Raw genomic sequence first — 21,180 nt, 5'->3', positions numbered from 1 at the left:
AACAAGTAAGAAAAAGTCTCTACTTTTCTCCAAAACACTTTTAAGCTGTTCAAACTCATCAGATCCCAAGAATTCATAATAAACGTATAGGCCATAGTTTACAATTTTGCACTTAGTGGAATTGTTCCAGGAGAAGCTGATGAGAAACCTGAGCGTGTCCCTGATAATAAGAAATCTCCTCTCTCCTTCAACCTTTATGTTAGGAAAATTAACAACTCTTCACACACATAAAAACTACTGAATTATTCTTTGCTTAAAAAGCCATAAGCTGCTTCTTCATTCAAATTACTTAATACTTGGGGAAACAACAAAAAAATAAAAGCCTTTCTGATTTATTCTGGAATATCCCTTGTGATTTATCCTATTAAAGTCTGAACAGATTTCATCTCCACAAATGACACTGATTCTTGCTAAATAAAATGCTCTGACCTTCAAGACAGCTCCAGCCCGACAGTTGAGTCTCCATCTGTATTCCTTCCCAACGACAGCAGGCTGGTCGGGTATTATTTCATTTACCTGCACGTCACTCACACTAAGCAAGTGGCTTCAACCCTGGCGGATGAAGTTCCCTGTGGGAATCCATCACCCTTTTTGATCAGGGCCTTGCATTTTCCGCTGACTGTCCTAACAAAGCCCAGCTGAGCGTCAGTCAGCTTTTGAGCTCTTCATAATCTCTTTTTTGCATGAGAGGTGAACAAGAGGAGGACGTTTTTAATGGCACTTTGCAATTCTTTAGCATCTTAGCCTGGAAAGCAGTGATAGCTTTCACTGAGTCTTACAGCAGATGGGCAAAAGCAAATGACTTTCCCAACAATGGAGAGAAATGGTGGAAGAAGTGGAAATTCCTGCTCCCCTCCCCCAGCACTATAGATGTAATTTTTTTTTTTTTTTAAATTTCATAGTCTCACTCTAGTGGACTTTATTATTCATTATAACCTTCTGTGGAAGAGACAGATCTTAAAACTATTTTCTAATCCCAGCTCCTGTGTGGAATGGACACTGAAACAAATGCTGGTTACTTTTAACCACAGATCAGAGAGCCAAGTAAAAGCAAAATATTAATCCAGTAGAAAAGCTGAATGGTACTTCACACCTAAATTTACAGACTAATACTTTCAATAGTTGCTGGTAACCCAAGCTTAGTTTTATTAACGAGGTCCTGAATACAGAGTAGGGACGAGTTCAAAGTTCACAATCATTAATAAATTATCTCTGACTGGTTAAACTTTTAATCCTCTGCATATCTGGATTCCACAGAGGGACATACACCTCTACTAGCAAATGTGCTTTGGAAGAGGCAGAGGTAGAAACTTGTGTTGGTTAAACTACCCATGGGATGGTAATAATCTTGTGTGACTTAAAATTGTGGGTCACTTGGGTCTGGATTTCACCTGGTGAGCTGATAGTGAAATTTCCAAGGCATAAAATTACCTTTCTAAATCTAATGTTATTAATGGTATGGGCGCTCCCAACACAAACTATATCTTTTCTGCAGCATGGCTCTGTGTGAAAAAAAAAAATCTGGAGCTTTTGTTTAATGCTTTCAGATCCTTCAGGATGAGAGGTGCTAAATAAACATGTGTCAGTAACGTAAAAGTTCCCAAACTGCTTCCCTTTATCTGTGATAATGCATGAGCACTGGAGCTGGGAACACTGAGGCTTTGCTTTTTATTTAAAGCCACAATCAATAAGCAAATCCAAGTGGTAAATTGGACAGATCAACAAGGGAAATAAATCTGCCTGGGGTGGAGCAGAAAAGATTTTTTTTTTGCTTTCATCCTCTCTCATTTCTCAGTTAGATAATGGACCAAGTCAACAGATGGGACTTTTTACTACTCAGAAGACTTAATCAGTTACAGTATTTGCAATCTTAGAATATTTATCCCCAATATTGACGCCGCCACCACTAGAAAAGGGCTGTGGGTGAAGAGCTGATTTCCTGTTCAGAGTGTTCCTTTAGCTATTAATAGGTTTTTTAGAAGAAACCCTGAGCATCGCACTGATATTTTAAGCCCCTGAAGCACCAAACCAAAGTTGCAGGGATGGGGTGGGCTGGTCCCAAGCCAGGAACAGGCACTTCAGTGGGTACTAGTGGGCATGATGGTGTAGTCACTGGGAATGAGGAGAGTAACCTGAGGAGAAGTTCTGGAGGCCAAAGTGACGTGGAGGTGACGTTGTGTCTTTGTATGCTTGTGATACCACGATGCGCTGGGGAAGCACAGGGAATTCTTCCAAATCCGCAAAGATCCCAGTTGTTTGGGGTTGCATATAGGCTCTCCCATGCACCTGCCTCGTCCTCTTCCTTTTTTCACTCTCGTTATTTGGACAGGACGGTGGCAGCACCATTTGGGGAGCTCTGCAGATACGTTAAGGGATCCCAACTCGATTTTAAAGCGCTTATGCTTGACGTGACTCCTTACACACAGGCATGAGGAAGGAAAGTGATAGAAAGTGGGTGAACAGGCAGATGTCTGACACTGGGGTTGCTCCTGTTGTAGTAGAATCAATGCACAGGCTTTGAGCAAAAGTCGTTATTATCCCCTTGGGCTCCAGAGCCCATGTTTTGGAGTAGTTTGAGGAAGGAACCTCCTGCTCCAGCGTGGGAAGCCAGGCTCTAAGCAATAAAGATGAGAAAAGGGAGATGGTCCCTGGTTTCAGCAGGTTTTCCATAATATGTCAGCACAGCAGACTGCACATTTTTATGTGTTTCTGTTCATATTCATCTCACTGAGCTTCAGATGTCTGCAAGGTGGATGCTCACATCTGAACTGGCTGCATTAACTCCCTTAATTGTCAATAGTGCTTTTTAGGTATGGTTCATCCGACTTATTTTCAACATATATCTTACGACACGAACCGCATTTTAGTTTATCAAGTGCAAGGGCATCTACCACCTCCTCAAAAGGACAACTTCGGTTAATGGTAACAGTACAGTTCTGGCTCCCATTGTGCTCAACAGACAGGAGCGATCACAACACCAAAGTGAGTTACCCAAAACAGCTGATCCGAATAAACCCCTGGGGCTTTTTTGGATCTGATATCTCATAAGACCACCTCTGCAAAGCTTTCTATCCTAGCTGCCCTCTTTCCCTCTGATGCTTGCTGGCCGCATGAATTTGCTGGTGACTAAAGAACTACCGAATTCCTGCAGCCAGGGTTTTTTGTTCATCAGGGCTGTGTTTCCATGGCTCCATGCTAAGCACCCTGCAGCTCACAAATAGAGGATTTTATTATAGCTGGTGTGAGGAACGGGTCTTTTTTTTTTTTTTTTCCTGGGTGACATTCAATAGATTAATACACAAGGAGGCCACACAGTGCAGTAAGCTGAATTTACACTTGGCCTTTTCAGTGTTTTCAGTTTCTGTGTGATGCTCAAAGCTCTTCTAGTGTCACAGGCTGGATAATAAAATTTCATAGCAGCGCCATAAGCCAACCCAGGGACTGCAAAGGACTTTTGATCTGATCCTAGGGCAGTTTTCTGAGATATTCCGCCTCTAATTGCAGATTTGTCTCTCTAAGGTATGAATGGAAATCAGAAAGGAAGAATACATTTAAATGTGGCCACGTTTTGCATATTTGCAAGACAGCAATGCCTCACTGCCCTCCATGTTCCTGCAGAGAAAAGATAATGGTAATTCACCGCAAATTGTTACTGCCATGCTTGGAAAACGTCATTAGCTTCTGTAAGCCCATCGAGACAGGTCCACACACAGACATACTAGAGTAAGTTCCTATTAATCTATTACCGAATGGCAGATGGGGGTAAACTTGGAGGCATCACGAGTTGGTGATGCTTTTTGGGTTAGCTAACATCCTCCATGTTGACACAAAGCCATTTTGGCTGTTGCAGAGTTAGACCTTGGCTACCTAGGCTGTGCTGTAGAGCCAAGCCTCTTAGCTGGTAGCTCCAGAACCTCTGGAGATCAAGCTCACCACAGCCTACATAGTGGGGAGGAATCCTTTCCCCTGAAGCTTTTTCATATGGATCGCAGCTTTTCCAAACCACTAAGATTCAGTCCTGGGGACCTCACCCATTCCAACTGTTGCCCACCAACAGTGTCAAACTGAGGACCTTCTGGAACTCAAAGCACTGGAGCTTTAGCTAAGGCTACACCCACTCATTCTCCTGTGGCTCAGGAACGAAAAGGCTTCCTAACAAGAAGTATTATGGCAAATGACAAAGGACAGCTGCTAACTCACATGGATCCCTCCCTTAATGCGGTTACAGATGGGAAGAGTTGGTCTAGAGCTCCTCACCTCCTTCCTCCCTCACCAGTCCCCTTTGGACTGCACTGAAGCCAGCAGGTCTTGGCTTTCTTTCATTTCAATTCTTAGTTTTTAGGACTTGCCTAAAAAGGCTGAAGCCCTGCCAACTTTATAAGGCTCTGGTGGCATCATTTGTGGCCAGTCCATATATCTTCACTCAGTTGTTGCCTTCATATATAAAAAACTCTTCTCGGAACAGGTATTCAGCTCCTGCCCTTCACTGTCAGAGCAGGTGCACTTTAGCAGCTGCGTATTTCTAGGGCTCTAAGGATACACCCTGGCTGTTTCAAAGAGAAATGAGTTTTTCTATTGCCTTTGAGTGACGAGAAAGAGGAGCTGGGGGGCTGGAACTCAGCCTGATGAGGACGGTCAGCACGGAGGTCTTGTGTACCAACCTCCCAGCCCTGCTAATAGATGCTTTGGGCCATCCTGCTACACCGTGGAAGCTCAGCCCTTCATTAATGTTCTGGCAATAAGGCAAAATAAACCCAGTCTCTATTCCATTGCATTTCCAGGCATACAGATAAAATGAACATTTCTGGGTTTGCACGGCCTCTGTGAAGTCAAAGAAAAAGTAAATAAAACCCACGTAGCAAGAAAAATCCCCAATCCCAAACGTAAAAAGAAAATAAAACAAAAAAAAAAAATCCCAACTCCACAATCTAAGCTTCTAATTTAGAAAGCAACCAGGGAGAAGGATGGGAAACTTGTCAGAGCCAGAGAAGTCCTTGTGAACACAGACAGTGACAGGAGGTTGACATCTTCCTGAATGCAACTGATTGGATCAAACTCACTGAAACTCCAGTGAACCCGAATGACAAATATTCTTAGTGACAAAGCTCCAATTTAGGACTCTCTCTTTCATCTTGTTTTCTTGTCATTACTCTTTCTCTTTTACTATTGCGTTTCCTGGCTAAGGTTCTGAGTCACTCTACCTCCTGTCTCAGCCTGACATCCTTTCACAAAATTCGAAGGCTTTCTATGAAGAGCTCAGTTATGAAACCTTCCTCCCCTAGGTGGGTGATGCTGGGGTACACCTGGCCCTTCGTTATCCCAGTTACACTCTCCAAAACTCAAAATGAAGACATTTCACCATATGAGAATTATTTTTCCCATCGTAGCTGTTCCAGTGACCTGTATCGTGATGGTTCCCCCACTTTGTTTTCTTGCTTAATTCCCACCCTCCTCCTCTTGTTACCCTCGTGTCTGCACCTCCCCTGTCTACATCTCCAACAGCTCATGCAGAAATCTGTGCGACTCTGCCCCGTGATTAACGGCTCCCAGTTCTGATGACTGATCGCCTCTGCCAGTTTTAATCACGCCAGCTTCATTTGCTATTGAATCATCTGGAAATGGCACTTGCGGCTCTACTGCGTGACAACATGCAACAAGACAGGGAGCGGCATAAGAATTCTCTACTGGTTGGCTTACCTATGTCTGAAATCTTTATTTCTGACAGAAGACAGGAAAGCAGGGAACAGAAGAAAGAACGAGGTGTTAGCAGCTCAGTTCGATGCATTATTAGCAGATTGAAAACTTGACAGTATCTGTATCATACAATGCAATAATAAATAAAGACTTAGCTGGAATGACACTGATATATTTTATATCGGATATTACTTGGCAGTGAGCTCGCTTATGTACCGTCGCATATCACAAAGCAAGTGCGATCTCACCTGCTTGGAGTTATTCCCTTACGCAGGAGATAGGACCCAACAGACTTTATCGTTCAGAGCAGTACTGAGCTAAATATATGTAAATGCAAATATCTTCACAGTTTTTTCACTCTCAGCCAAAGCAAAACCTTGTGATTTACAAAGTTTAACAGTCACGCAGTTATGGGTGGCAGTTCATTGCCGTAACCTCATGAACTGTAGCCCAGGAGAGTGAAATTATGCTGAGCTGGACATTTTTCATGGGTCTAGTCGCATACCCAGCTGCAGTTATTTGTGACCCACAATGCATTTGCTTTCCTCTCCCCAACAGAACACTACGCTCAAAAGACGCTCCCTCCAAACAAAACCCAAAAGCCAAATAGCGAGGGTGTTAATCTCCAAGGAGATGCTGATTTGAGAAGACACAAGCAAACTCCGTTTAGTCCAAAAGCGATGGCTTTCCTCCATCGCTTTTAGTCAGCCTGCATCTGAACCCACTTACTTTATAGCACACCAGAGTGAAGAAACGTTTATTAGATCCAGTAACCTAAGTGTTTGCACAGATGAAGCAGCAATCGTTCCAGCAGATTTAACTCTGGAGTAAATTTAACTCTGTGGCTCTACACAAGAGCCAGGAAGGCCACTCTGTCAAGGTTTCCAATTTTCTCTTTTCCAATCGGGAAATACTCTGCAAAACCTCCATGGGTCTGGTATTTCCACTGACAATGAAACAGGGATCGGGTTTTCACAGTTGCACTTGTGGGAATGAGATATTAATCCCACTCAGTTGCAATGGGATTTGGGCCCCAAATCACCTAGGCTCTTCTGGAAATCTCACCTTTGGTCATTAAAATAACTTTCTGGCACTGGAAGAACATTACATTCTTTAACGTGGACCAGGGCTGAAGATTTATCCCAGCTTCTCACCTTACAAACATGAGAGATATTATGTTCTCGTATGCCATAAAACACAACAGCAAGAATCAGGTTCTTGCTTATTTACTCAAAAGGTTCCGCAGCCCTCTGGGATATGGCTGTAAACATCTCACTGGGAGTTTCCTAACTCAGCGACTCCTCCTGATGTCCTTGTCACCCCATGAGCATAGCAAGACAGCTACTCTTTAAGTGTAATGGTTGTCTGGATCCTTTTTCTCCTATATTATGATCTATGATGATGGTTCTCTGTACCAAATAAGACCTTCAGCAAAGTCTAATTACTGCGGTTCTCTAATAAGCTTCCACATGACAGTCCTTACAGAAATGGAGCATTACTTTTGTCCTCAGAAGCCAGGACATTAAATCTGAGTAAGGCAGGGAGATTCTGACTTTCTGTAAGACTCTCACTTTCAGACCAGGCCTTGAGAGGTGGTAGGAAGGTTCCCATTCACCATGCTAACCTCACATTGACTTTAGGTGAGGTCCTTTAAGCAGAGAAGCCTCATTCACAAACACCGGCTTGACTCTATTGACTCTCCTGGAGTGAGTCTTGCCTGGTCACAGAGTCCAGAATCAAGCCCTGTTGCTTTGAAGTGGGTAATTTTATTTGTTGTTCAAATTTTACATGGGAAAAGTATCCTCAGTGAGGTCAATTTTAAATTTTGATTCAGTGACAACCTATTTCATTTTTTCAGAATTTGTGACAAATCTATATTTTTCCTTCCTCCCCCCTTATTTTTAATGGATATTCCTTCACAAGCCTTCCTATTTCTCCTAGTATTTTTTTCCCCTTTGTTATTTGGGGTTGAAAGGAAACACTTGCTTTCAGATGATCCATCTATATATTCACCTTGACACTGATGTTCAGTTGGGAACTGAGGGGGGCTGATATGTTTGTCCCCCCAAAAATAACGAGAAAAATCCAGTCCGTGACTCCCTAGGTGATCACCCTGTCTTAATTATGAATGATCATCTATCTCGATTAACCTCTATGTATTATCATCAGTGCCGTGTCCTTCCAAGTTCAGGTTATCTCAGAGGCTGATTGTTAATTTTAAGAATACCCACTAGTCTCTGTCTACACCAAAAGACAGACATCAACACAGTTTGGTTTAACAGCACAGAAATGTGTCAATATTTTTGGTGTGTGATTCAATTCAGGAAGAACTTGTTAGGCCTGTGTTTCTCTAGTGTAAATCAAAGTCAGCAGAGTTGCAGAAGAGGCAAATCTGGACAGCATTTTTTCTGTTTTGCTGTGTTTTCTTTTAAACAGTTTTGCTCTTTTTCCTTCCAGATACATAAGATTTCTGCAGAACTGAAGGGTGTAACGATAATGGCCCCATTCAGCACAGCGTACCTCAGCTCCAGGATGTTGGTGACATTGCCAGAGGGAAAGATCCTTCGGATGTAGTTGAAATCTCCAACATATAGACTTCCATCAGACCCACATGTGAGGGCAACAGGAGCCAGAAGTTTGTTCCCATCTGCAAGACCATTGCAGCTTGGACATGAAATGCTACGTCTGCGGCCGTTGCCCATAATGCTTCCGATTACAGGCGGCTGCTGGGAAATAAACTGGTTTTCCCCATTTCCTTTATGCAAGATGCCTAGAGAGAGAAAACAGTAATAAGGAAATTAAAAGAGAGACAGGGAAACTGAGACCAAAGGGAGCACAAACTGGCAATGCTGGATGCCAGCTGGGGAATTTGTCAAGAGGCAAGGAGGTTTATCATTCTTCATAGTGTTGTTTTGTGACAGTTTCAAATTAGGAGTCGCTTATCTGAAGTAAGTTTTTATAGACCTATTGCTTTTCCTGGAGAACAAAAGTATGTAGGGTGAACAAGACTGTCTTTACCTTTGAATTAAATACACTTTTCAGCATCTCATGAATTTTCGCCTGCCTTTTTCTGTCCACCCTTGCCCTTTATTTTGCAGTCTATAAGGTAAAAAATAAATTACATGGCTCACAGAAAGAGAAGGGACAGAAAGACCATGGTGCATTCTGTAGAGAAATGTTTCATCTGCACAGCTTTGGAGGAGCTCTGCTTACATTCCTTATATTGTAAGTGTAGTGTTTTCAGCGGTGAAGTGGGCTGAACGAGATGGTTGCTCCCATACCACGGCTATCATCCAGAAGGACACCGTGCTTCCATCTTTTGTACGTGTTCTGATCAGCTGCCAAGCCTCCCTGCTCTAGTCTCGAGCAACCTTCAAGGATCCTTGCACCTTCCATTCTCCTTTATGACCCATGAAGACATTAATTTCTGCAAGTACGCTTGCACATTGGAGGACGTTTCTGGGTGGATTTATGGTCAGTGGTACGTCCAACCTGAACAGACTCGACTTTGTTATTTTAGGAATATTTTCCTTGCTAATCCGCTTCTTTTAAGACACTACAAAGCTATACATGCTGACATTCAACTCCTTCATGATGGCCAGCTTCTTTTGGATTTATGCACACCGTACTACTTCTAAATGTGGGTTATCAGAAATAACTTATTAGTAAAATACATGAGAGAGTACGTGTTGATCACATTTCTTTCATTTTCTTGAATTCTCAACACTAAGAAGCAACTGAGACTTGCAACACTGTTATGTGTTACAGTCAACCTACCACTTTGTATGTTGAGGGCATGATGTTTGTCCAGGGACCATCCTCCCAGTTTGGAAGCATCGATTTCATAACCCTGAAGCACAGCTGTCCTCTTCTCCCACAGGATCAAGTCAGGACAGGATTCATACTCATAACCTACTGAAACTATGAACAAGAAGCAAAAGACCCCTCCAGATTAGTAACCCAGAAGTGCACAATCAACACACAGAGAGTTTCAACCGAGCAGGATTAAGAGCTTTTTTAGAGGAAACTGCCAATTTCATTTAAAATGTCATCATCACAACGCAGAGTCTTAATATTTTTCTCTTTAAAGGCCATCCCGCATTTAAAAAGGTCAACACAGTCAGAGATGTTGGGTAAATGTGCTAAATATTTAAAAGGCACCATTTTAAAGACACATTTTAAAACAATGGGTATGTGAGAGGGTAAACTCCTAAATCGGAGCATTTTACTCCTATCTACTATCTTTGATAAAATACTGCATGTCAGGAACTTGCTAAAAATCCTGTCGTTTCTTGGAAAGTTAAGACGTACAAATGAGACAGGGGACAGCAAGTCCCCTAGAGACAGAAATCTTAGACCAGGTTGACTTATGGTCATTGTTAACGTCAAAAAGGTTTGATTGCCATGATGTCTAATCAGACCCTTTTAGGAGTAACTCCCCTGAACACATTGGAGTTGCTTAAGAGTAAAATGATGTCAGTAGAAGGAAAATCATGTTTTTGACAGAATAATGACTCCTTTATGATTTTCTCAGAAGAAGCAGGACCGTTTTCATTGGTTTGCTTTTCTTCTGCCCTACCTGATCTTTTCAGTGCTAACAGCTGAAGCAGAGCAGAACTACAAGTTCTATACAAATGAAAAGCAATTACATAACTCATTTTTTTTTTCATTAGATAAAAATAAACGTTGGATCTCACAAATTTCCTAGCATCCTTGAAAAGTGATGAGCACTGAGTGAACTCCAGATCCCTCATCAAATATAGCCTTTTACAGAATCCAATAGTATCAGAGGAAGATGTAGTTTAGGAAATGAGGGTTTCTAGAGGTGGGAATCATTGAAAGCCTGAATGCTCATGTCCTCAGCCCTACTTGAGTCCTTTATGGCTGCAGAGCTGCACTGTGGAGGACTCCAGGACCCACTGCTGATCTAGTATCTTAAAAAGCATGTCAACGTAGTCTTTAAGATATGCTACCAGGACATGTTTCTCAGTGTGGACTACAAACTTGGTTGTATAGAATCACAGAATCATAGAATCATTCCGGTTGGAAGAGACACACAAGATCGAGTCCAACCATAACTTAACTCTAGCACTAAACCGTGTCCCTGAGAATCTTGTCTAAACAACTTCTAAACCCCTCCAGGGATGGTGACTCCACCACTGCCCTGGGCAGCCTGTTCCAATGCCTGACAACCCTTTCTGGGAAGAAATTTTTCCGAATATCCAACCTCAACCTCCCCTGGCGCAACTTGAGGCCGTTTCCTCTGGTCCTGGCGCTTGTTCCTGGGGAGCAGAGCCCGACCCCCCCTGGCTCCAAGCTCCTTTCAGGCAGGTCAGAGATCAGAAGGTCTCCCCTCAGCTCCTGTTCTCCAGCTGAACCCCCAGCTCCCTCAGCCGCTCCCATCACACTTGTGCTCCAGCCCCTTCCCCAGCTCCGTTCCCTTCTCTCAACTCGCTCCAGCACCTCAAGGCCTTTCTTGGTGCGATGGGCCCAAAACTGCCCCCAGGATTTGAGGTTTGGCCTCCCCAGTGCCCAGCACAGTGGTACGATCACTTCCCTGCTACATGCACAGCACAGCTTCCTGCCCCACCATAGTGGCTGAAGTCACTTGGTTTGTTCAACCTGGAGAAGAGGAGACTGAGAGGAGACCTCATGGTGGCTACAGCTTCCTCACAAGGGAATCAGGAGGGGCAGGCGCCGAACTCTTCTCTTTAGTGACCAATGACAGAACCCGAGGGAATGGCAGGAAGATGTGCCAGGGAGCTTCAGGTTGGACATGAGGAAAAGGTTCTTCCCCCAGAGGGTGCTGGACACTGGAACAGGCTCCCCAGGGAGGTGTCACGGCCCCAGCCTGACAGTGTTCAAGAAGAGACTGGACAATGTCCTCAGACACACGGTGTGACCTGTGGGGTTGTCCTGTGCAGGGACAGGAGCTGGACTCGATGATCCTTGTGGGTCCCTTCCAACCCAGGACATTCTATGATATACTTCACCTTTTGCCCCCGGGGAGTGGGTGGCATGGGTCACAATGCTTGGTGCTGGGGATGTGGCATATTGAGTGGGCAGAGCCTCCCTATTCTCTGCCTTGCAGCCCATGACAGTCTTTTGCAGATGTCAATAAATTCACAAGGCACAAGAGAAAAGACCATCATGCCGCAGTTTGGGATGGCGTTCTTGCATGAGTAACGAAGGTGAAGCTAAAATTAGAGCAATCCTGAAGATCAGGCACGAGGAGGAGTGGAGATCAGGGCTCAGTTCTAGGGATTTCTTTCAAAGCAGTGCTGACAGCTTTCGGCTGTATGTGAGATGTAGCCAAAAGCCTGTAGTCCCAGCTCATTCCTTCTGTATGAATATGATGGTAGCAGCTCGGGATGTATGTGCTGGGCCATGAGCCAGAGAACAGATAAGTATTCATCTGTTGGGGAAATGTCTGCTGGCTGAACAGCTGGGCCAAACCCTCTCCAAGGAAACAGCAGGGCCTTTTTTATGTGTTAGCAGTTGGACCATACCGATGTAGGACAAGGTCTGTGCAGTGCCACTTGGCTGCTTCTAAAAAGAGACACAGGCCACGAGGCCACTTACCAAAAGCTTCTGAGAGCCCATACACCTTCTGGCTGTAGACGTCTGTCTTATCCCAGATGAAATAATAGGACAGGTCTGGAGCAGCTGCAAACCACTTTCTGAAGAGGCGTCCCTCGACGGCCACCATGAGGTGGACTTTCATCAGGTTGAAAGGGATGGTGGGGTGGGTCATGCTGATCCTCAGCACTGATTTGTAGCCAGCTGTGCGACTGCTCAGGTAACTCACTTTTATTTTACTGCCGGAAACATTAATCTCCTCCTGTAGGGCCTGTGGAAAAGCAATCCAGGAGGTGTTAAATCAGCAGCGAGGAGACAGGAAAAGGCAGAGAAGCTGTAATTTATCAAACACACCTTTATAAAAGCTCTGGTAGACATGTCTAAAAAAGCACACCTAGTAGGCATTGAATATGAAATCATATCTGTAATTTATAGGCTTAGTTGTGGAAGCCAAGGAATGCCCCCATCTTTCTCCATCTCTGTTACATGGGTGAACAGGAGACCAAAGTATCACATTTAAGTCAGTGTTCTCAGTGGGACTCACTGTTCAAAGGAGTTCCAGGACTCACAGTTAAAGGAGCTTGGGGTCTGAGATCAGCCCATCAGTTTAGCCTTCATTTTATCTTGGGAGGTTTCTATGGCTGCTAATTTTTGTCTCCTGGCTTCTTTTTCCCAGTAAGAAAATCAAGCCCTACTTGGCCTGTATCATAGAATCGTTTTGGTTGGAAAAGACCTTCAAGATCATTGAGTCCAATGTCTCGGCCTGACCCACCACCATCAACCCCTTTCCCTTCCCTTTCATTCTCCCTTCCCTTCCTTTTCCAGATTCCTTTATATTCTAGGTGAGTTGCTTTGTTTTCTCCTCCAGTCATGAGTATGGGTATTTCTGACTAACTAGGACAGTTAACTCACAGGTCTTCATTTGATTCCCACATTTCACAAAAGATCAGAGAAAGAGCAGGGAAAGTTTTGTCTGCCCCTGTTCTGCTTTGAGAATAGAGAAGTCTCAGTAAAGATGGAATTTTCAGTGAATTTATCTGCTAAAGTGCTCATTGCAGGGAGGGTGGACTGGATAACCTTTGAAGGTCCCTTCCAACCCAAACTGTTCTGTGATTCTAAGATTCTATGAAATGTAAGCAAATTTTCTGGAAAGTGATCCAATGTACATCCCCGGCACCATGCTGATTCTTCCATGCAAAATACTATTAAAAAGGGCATTTCTTTCTGAAGTTTTATGAGAAAAAAACCTAATTATCGATTTCCAGAAAATTTCACTCTTAGGTAAGCATGCAACACGGACATTGTCAGTACAAGACAGTAACCTCCGGCAAATTGTGAAAGATAAAGGCAGAAGCCTGGCAGTGAGCTGGAAAACTTGGTCTGTAAACGGGATGTATTCAGAAGGTCACAGTTGCCACTGTTCTTTCCTGTGCCACTTCTGAAATACTTCAGTGTGCTGGACCCTAAATGAGCTGTGAAAATACTTCCCCAGCAATCATCAGCTTTTGTAATATTAAGGGCATGGAAGCTTGAAGGCAGGTGGGTCAAGAGATCCACTCATCAGGAAGGGATCATAGAATCATAGAACAGTTTGGCTTGGAAGGGACCTTCAAAGCTCCCCCAGTGCCACCCCTGCCATGAGCAGGGACATCTGCACCAGCTCAGGTTGCTCAGAGCCCCGTCCAGCCTGGCCTGGGATGTCTCCAGGGATGGGGCATCCACTGCCTCTCTGGCCAACCTGGGACAGTGTTTCACCACTCTCATTGTAAAAAATTTCTTCCTCATGTCTGGCCTGAATCTCCCTCCTTTAGTTTAAAACCATCCCCCCTTGTCCTATCACAACAGGCTCTGCTCAAAAGTCTGTCCCCATCTTTCTCATGGGCCCCTTTTAAGTCCAGAAAGGCCAGAATAAAGTCTCCTCGGAGCTTCCCTTCTCCAGCTGAACACCCCAGCTCTCTCAGCCTGTCCTCCCAGCAGAGCTGTTCCAGCCTCGCATCATTTCTAGGGCTCCTCTGGACCTTCTCCAACAGGTTCATCACAGCCATCCTGGTGTCCTCCAAGCTACATGGCTCCTGTACTCAACCCCTTCGATATGGGAGCAACAAACTTGCCTGGAGTGACAAGCTGCTCATCTCTTACAGGTTTTCTGGTTAGCATTATCAATAATGACAAATCTCGCAACCTGCCCCCTGAGAAGACCTCTTCTAAGCTATCATCCAAGGCCCAACACTTTTTCAAGTGATAACTTACAGTCTCTGAGCGTTGGGGCACTTGACAAACAGACACATCCCGAAGTTCAAGTGCTGTTCCACTGTGCTCATAAATATTTACTTTCTGTAATGCAGCCTTTTCGATTTACATATCTCAGTGCTTAAGAGGCTGAGAAATGACAGAATTGGGAAAACCCAGGAATTTAAAAATATATTTTATGAGCTCAGGAACAAGCTGAGCTGGGACCTGGCTGAACCAGAGACCAGCTGAGCCGAGCTGCAGTAAAGGTGGTCCCTCGTATCAAATCTGTCTTCATCTGTAACCGCTCTAGGAAAAAGCCAGGCAGAAATAATTGTCACAGAGGTACTATTTGCAATATCTGGTTCAAATCCCTGTCAGAAATAATTATTTGTGCCTGTCACAGTCTGTCTCTGCTGTCTGCCACTCCAGAGAAAGGGTCAGCACAGCGGTACCAGAGCCCTGAGCAGCACAAGGGACTGGGTTTAAAGGCACCTGCTTAAAGAGTGGGTTCAAATGATAATTCCGATTATCTGGGACGCATTTGTAGTTTGTAAGTAGCGCTGAACCAGCAACAAAGCAGGACATTGGTGGAGGAGGGAGTATAATCCCGTAGGACATGGGTGGGAGAAGAGGGGAAGAATAAGTTTTAAAATACTCTGAATGCACCAAAAGTAACGACAGTTGAACTGTGCCCTTATTTCTATTTGATAATTGCTGTTTGGACCAGAAAAATTCATATGTTGTGTCTGGGGTCTTTCTGAACTACTAGTGCTCTTTAGAGTTTATTACAGCCTAACCAATATAATCTACTCTTTAAAAGCTGTCCAGCCACCAGGCTAGTCAGGCAGAAGAGCTGGTTCTTCAGGCTTTCTAGGGATTTTCACAATTTAGTAATTTTCACTGCCGTGTTTCCTTCCCTCCTGGGTGTTGATCTGTGCTTGCATTAGTAGCAATTCTTCCACTTTTTGCATGAGACAATGTAGAAAATCTTGTTTCTGTGTGGTGGGTTACACATTTCTCTTACAGCTGCTCTTCACTCTGCCAGTAGACAAGGCAAGGAACAATCAATCTTCTTTTTTTTTTTTTTATTTTCCTTTTAGAATACGATGCTCAGAATGAATTTTGAGAAAGAAAGTCATTTAGGACCTGATTCAGGGGCCCTAACACTGGCACCTAGTGCTGCTGAAATGTTCTCTGGGATCCAAAACCTCTGCATGGGGATGACAGATCTGACATGGACCTTCCTGAGATCTGAAGCTACAGCTGGAGGCCTGAGGAAACACTTCAGGCCATCTTAAATGGCACCAAATTCATCTTTAGGCACCTGAATCAAACACTTAAAATGTACTTTTTGGTCTTTTGAATGCAAACAGGTAGAGGACACTGCATTTATTTGTTTGAGCTCATGAGGTTCCTATCTGCCCACTTGTCAAAATCTCTTTCCCAGCCCTGCCATCCACTTGTCACCTCCTCCCAGCTTTGTGCTCACACCTTTTATATTTAACATTTCTCTATCGAGAAACACATTTTATAAAATGCAGCTGCAGAAACTGACAGCTAGGTTATTTTTTATTGTGTATATATCCAGTATAGGAATGAAAACCAGTTAATTTATGAAATAAAGTACAGTCAGGACTCTGCCATAAAATCAGATTGTCTCATATACTCCTGCAACACAAACTCTGTTACCCTTCAGCTGCCACTATTTGAAGACGAATACAGTTTTAGAGGTTTTAGCTCAATAATTTGGCATGTGGGAAAAGTACTGCTCATCATTCATGGGATTCATCTTATCTAAACTTAGGAACCTAAAAGTTAGGGGTCTTTTCTGAACTCTTCTGGGTCTCTTCATGGCCAAAGGGCTCTTTAGAAGGTTGTTCTTGCCACAGAAACTTAAGGGTGGGATTCAATTTCAGTTCACAGCATCTAAATACAGATGTCAAAGTACAAACGTGTGCATGTGAGGCGGGAACGTAAGCATCAATTATAGTCAGTGGAGATCTAAGTGATATCGTCAGTGGGAACTAGATACCTTCAAGATGGTCAGTTTAATTGATCTACAGGCTCTGCTGACAGTATTGATAAGATTCCTGTCAGCTTTAATGGGAGCTCAGACATCTAGCACACATCCAGATGATTGTGCGTGAGCACCTTATTTAGGTGCCATAACCTCAAAGAGAATCCCACTAAGGTCTTAATTAGATTACACAAGTGCAGGTGTCTAGTGCAATTTGAGATGTTCAAGTCATGTGTGAGATTCACAAGGGGTTGGCAGATACAATGCAGGACACTGACAGAGGATTAGTCCAGACTGGGAGACAGAGGCCACACACGGTATCTTCAGGACACTGCAAATGGCACTAAACATCTACAATGAGGGTGATGAGACCCTGTCCCAGGTTGCCCAGGAAGGTGGCGGATGCCCCATCCCTGGAGACATCCCAGGCCAGGCTGGACGGGGCTCTGAGCAACCTGAGCTGGTGCAGATGTCCCTGCTCATGGCAGGGGGGGCACTGGATGAGCTTTGAAGGCCCCTTCCAACCCAAACTATTCCCTAATTCTATGATCTATAGTCAAGAACCTGTATCGAACCATTGTTTATGATCTGCTTTCACAGTCAATAGACACGCACTCTTATTGAAGAAGAGTTTAGAATGTTTTAGTTCAATAGACACAATTAACACGAGTAGCCTACCAAATAATGAGTGCAGTTATTATTATAGTTGCACCGTATCAGATATTTGCTTCTTTCCTAGGTAGTGCTGAACATTACCTTTCATGGTATTCATTGGTTTAGGAATAAAGAGATGTGAAAACTGAACCAAGAATTTGCAATCTGATGGATTTTACAATATACAGGACTTAATTAGTAATTACACTGGGACAAACCCCACAACTGTAATTCGAAATTACTGTGAGAAAGGATCACAGGATTTGATCCTGAGGGAAATGTAAAGACACCACAAGTTTTATTTGTGTCTGGGTTCAGCACCTGGTGTATTAAAATTAGAAGATATAAAGTGACGTCTTTCCTCATTAATGCTACTGCAACTCCAATGGAGTCAAGCAGGAAATACACAATTGGTTGCTGCACTTCTTATTGCTTTTACCTTGGCAGATTGTTGTTGGTCACTAAAAGCAATACCCAGGACATGGCAAATGCTGGCATCTAAAACCCAGGGGACAACACATCCAAGGAAAGCTTGAATGCTGCTACATCCATGTATTTCAACACAGTGAGTAATTTGAGGAAGATGGATAATTCAGTTGTTTGGCCAATTCACTTTAAACCCACCTTTCCATTCATCAAAATACTTTGAATCCACAGCAGACTGTTAAACTACTTTACCTGCCTCATGCTTCCTTAAGAAAAGGAAAATGGGGATGAGAAATTAAAAGTAACCTTCTCGCTTTGCTCATCTGTCCCAAATGTCATGAAATGCAATAAAACCCAGGTGCTCCACACACTGGCCATCTTCCAGATGTCTTCTGGCTGACTGCACATCTCAGCATCTTTGTAGGGTGAGGAGAATGCCTTCCAACCCTGAGAACATTCACACTCAACATTCCTCCCCTGAGGTCTGTAATGCCCAGTGGGTGAAAGCTCCTTCTGAACAGAAGAAAGGCATTAGAGGGTCCACAAGCCTCGAGCTGGGCATATTGAATGCCAAAGGGCTGCCCGAAGACTTCTTGAGGGCCACACGATGGTCCCAGCCCATCTCCTGTGGCTGAGAGGTGGAAGAAAAGCAGAGCCAAAGTAGATTTTCATTGTTGGCCACAAGTGCTTTGCTTCCAACTCTCAGGGATAAGGGAAAACAAACCATCTGGCTAAGGGTGTGCTTGGGAGCGGGTGCTGCTGGCAAACATCTGAAAAATGGTGCAACAAATGGGGAACGCTTTTTTTTAGGAAAGCAGAGGAGCAGAGAAAGAGCAGCATAGTAGCAATCATGTTGCTCAAAGTAGGCAAGAGACGCACAGAAAGCAGCTGGATTAGGAGCAGCATCTCTATGAGGACAGGCTGAGCAAGTTGGGGTTCTTCAGTCTGGAGAAGAGAAGGCCCTGGGGAAACCTTATAGCAGCTTTCTGGTACCTAAAGGGGACCTAGAAGAAAGCTGGAGAGGGATTTTTTACAAGGGTAGGTAGTGATAGGACAAGGGGTAATGGCTTTTAACTGAAAAAGGGTACATTTAGATGAGATCTGAAAAAGAAATTCTTCATCATGAGGGTGGTGAGGCACTGGAACGAGTTGCCCAGAGAAGCTGTGGATGCCCCATCCCTGGAGACATCCCAGGCCAGGCTGGACGGGGCTCTGAGCAACCTGAGCTGGTGAAGATGTCCCTGCTCATGGCATTGATGAGCTTTGAAGGTCCCTTCCAAACCAAACTATTCTATGATTCTATGAATTTTTTCTCCTTGGTTCAGGTGGTTCATACCTGGATTTCAGGAATGATAGGACCTTTTTCCGAGCAGGAACTTGCAAAAGCTGTCAGAGGAGATGGGGAGACCACAGGGTTTGGCCGGGCGAAGTTACTGAGGTCACAGCTTGGGATCTCATTCTCTTCGTGCCTCATGACTATGGTTTCCATCACGAAGAAGCGATCCCAAGGCAGCCACAGCGTGTGCTCCTGGGTGATGAAGGGAGCGCGCTCAAAGTGCAGGATAATGGAGATCCCACCAATGGTAACGAGGTCGAAGCTGTTTTGAGAGATGGAATACAAAATTAGTGCAAGCACCACTCTGTTTGTAATAATACTGTAGCAAGGACTCCCAGAAAAATCATCGCAAGAAATATCATCAGCCACATATTACAAGCATAAAACCTGCAGCCCAAAGTGGCTTTAGCTGAGTAAGAGCAAGTACCCGAGGCAGGAGTACAAACTCAGCTTCTTTGCATGTTGTCCTCGTCTATATTAAAAACATACCCATCTCTTTTTTTGAGAAAAATGTTTCTCTTTGTTAGTGCTTTCCCAGTGTTATTTGATCATGCATACTAATTTTATTTTATTTTATTATTTTTTTAGAAGCATCTATCATCCAAACACAGTCATAGATTGGATCAGTTCACACGATGAAATAAACTTTTTGGAAAGCTGTTTCTCTGACACACCATCACATAAATTGTTTTGGCATCACTGTCAACCTGACTAAAACCTAATGCACCCCAGGGAACATGTGGAGCCCAGTCACGGACCTACTGGAGCAGGCACGGGGACAAAATCAACACCACACAGGCAGTGTCTGTACCACAGCAGCCAGCACATATAGGTTTTTTTGACTCTTAATCACTTAAAGCAGGGCAGGTAACGCACTGCCCGTGGTCTGCAACTTCACCCTATATTACCTCCAGCCAAGTGGCTTTTCTGCCTGTGTAACGTTGGATAATATCATGTCAGGCCCTCCAGAGCTGTTTGGAAGGATGTTACTCCATAAGGAAAACATTCCTCCTCTTAATGTAAAGGTTTGGGGTTTTTCTTACTTTTGCATTTAAACTTCACATATTGTCGGAGACGGAGATTTTATGAAGTACCACAGGATGTATCTACTACGTATAGACTCAAAAAAGAGGCGTTAGCTGAGAAAGGAAGGGGTTTCAGCACAATTTGAAGACCTCTCATTTTGAGGCACGGCAATTTGAAGACCATCTCTGATGCACCTTGTAATTACAAGGTGAGACAGAAACTGAAAAATGTATTTGAAATTATTTTTAAATTAATTATGAGGCTTTCAGATTGGCTACAAAAATCCCAGAGGAGCAACGAGGGGTATGAACGACTTAAAAAAATTTTTTTTTTGCAAGCTATCATTCAGAAGAACTTTTTTTTTTTTTTTTTTAATGGCTGATAGACTGAGGTGCCATTTAGTAAATATAATTACGAAAAGAAAGTTATTCAGGAAAGAATTTTAAATTGAGTCCACGGGAGGGACCGGAAAGCATTTTAAAAAGCTAAATACATGTTTATTCTACCACTCAAGTAGGGGCATGAGCTTCCCAGACCTATGGAGCTTGGCTTGCAACAGCCTGACAAGTAACTCGCTGGTCCTTGCCAGCAAAGCTGCGTAGCATTTGTACTTTGATGAGAACATTTTTAACAGTCAATTAGCATTTGGCAAGCCCTTCAGCTAGGAGGGAGAAGATTGCTCTGCGTGAATCCCAGGCACTGAAAGGGGCAACGGGAGGAAAGAAACAAACATTACAAATGATGCTCAGCAAGTTTTTAGGCAAGCGGGAAGAGGTTTTACTTGGAAAAAGCTCTCGTTTCACTCTTTTGTGAGAGGTGCTTGGCTGGGTTGGTAACCTGCTCGGGGGGAACATCTTTGCCTCTCCCGCATCCCCAAAACGGGATGCAGAAGGGAAAGCATCACCTCCACGTCAGGCTCCAGCAGCTGTGAAAACACAGAGACGCGCAGTATTTTTAGCAGGCGCTGCTGCTCACGAGCCGTTTACTTTTTTCCAGAGTCACAGGGTGCAGCTTTGAAGTTACCTTGATGAACTGAACAAAAGCTAAAACCAAAACCGAAGGGAAAAACCCCAGCTGAAAACACTGTTCTCCCAGCTTCCCTTACTGAAATTAAATTTAACAAGAGCAAAACCGCCTTGGGATTTAAGGAACAAGATAATCTTATTTCTAGTTTTGCTGCTGATTTCTTATGTCTTTTTTATCACTCTCAAAAAAA

General features: G+C 43.8%; 1 protein-coding gene across 1 annotated transcript in view; it reads right to left on the bottom strand.

Moving 5' to 3' along the window:
* The window catches only part of TENM4 (teneurin transmembrane protein 4), a 627,658-nt gene that overhangs the window by 55,928 nt on the left and 550,550 nt on the right, over positions 1 to 21,180 (bottom strand). Inside the window, exons 20-23 of the mRNA XM_065629610.1 lie at positions 18,939 to 19,200; positions 12,277 to 12,544; positions 9,472 to 9,615; positions 8,215 to 8,464 (exon numbers count right to left, since the gene is read on the bottom strand). Coding sequence (XP_065485682.1) covers positions 8,215 to 8,464; positions 9,472 to 9,615; positions 12,277 to 12,544; positions 18,939 to 19,200 — 924 coding nt within the window. The remainder of the gene's footprint in view (positions 1 to 8,214; positions 8,465 to 9,471; positions 9,616 to 12,276; positions 12,545 to 18,938; positions 19,201 to 21,180) is intronic.

Source organism: Caloenas nicobarica, chromosome 1, assembly GCF_036013445.1.
Source record: "Caloenas nicobarica isolate bCalNic1 chromosome 1, bCalNic1.hap1, whole genome shotgun sequence".
NCBI classification, from domain to species: domain Eukaryota; kingdom Metazoa; phylum Chordata; class Aves; order Columbiformes; family Columbidae; genus Caloenas; species Caloenas nicobarica.
The sequence above is the reverse complement of the archived record's forward strand: the minus strand, read 5'-3'. Positions and strand labels throughout refer to the sequence as shown.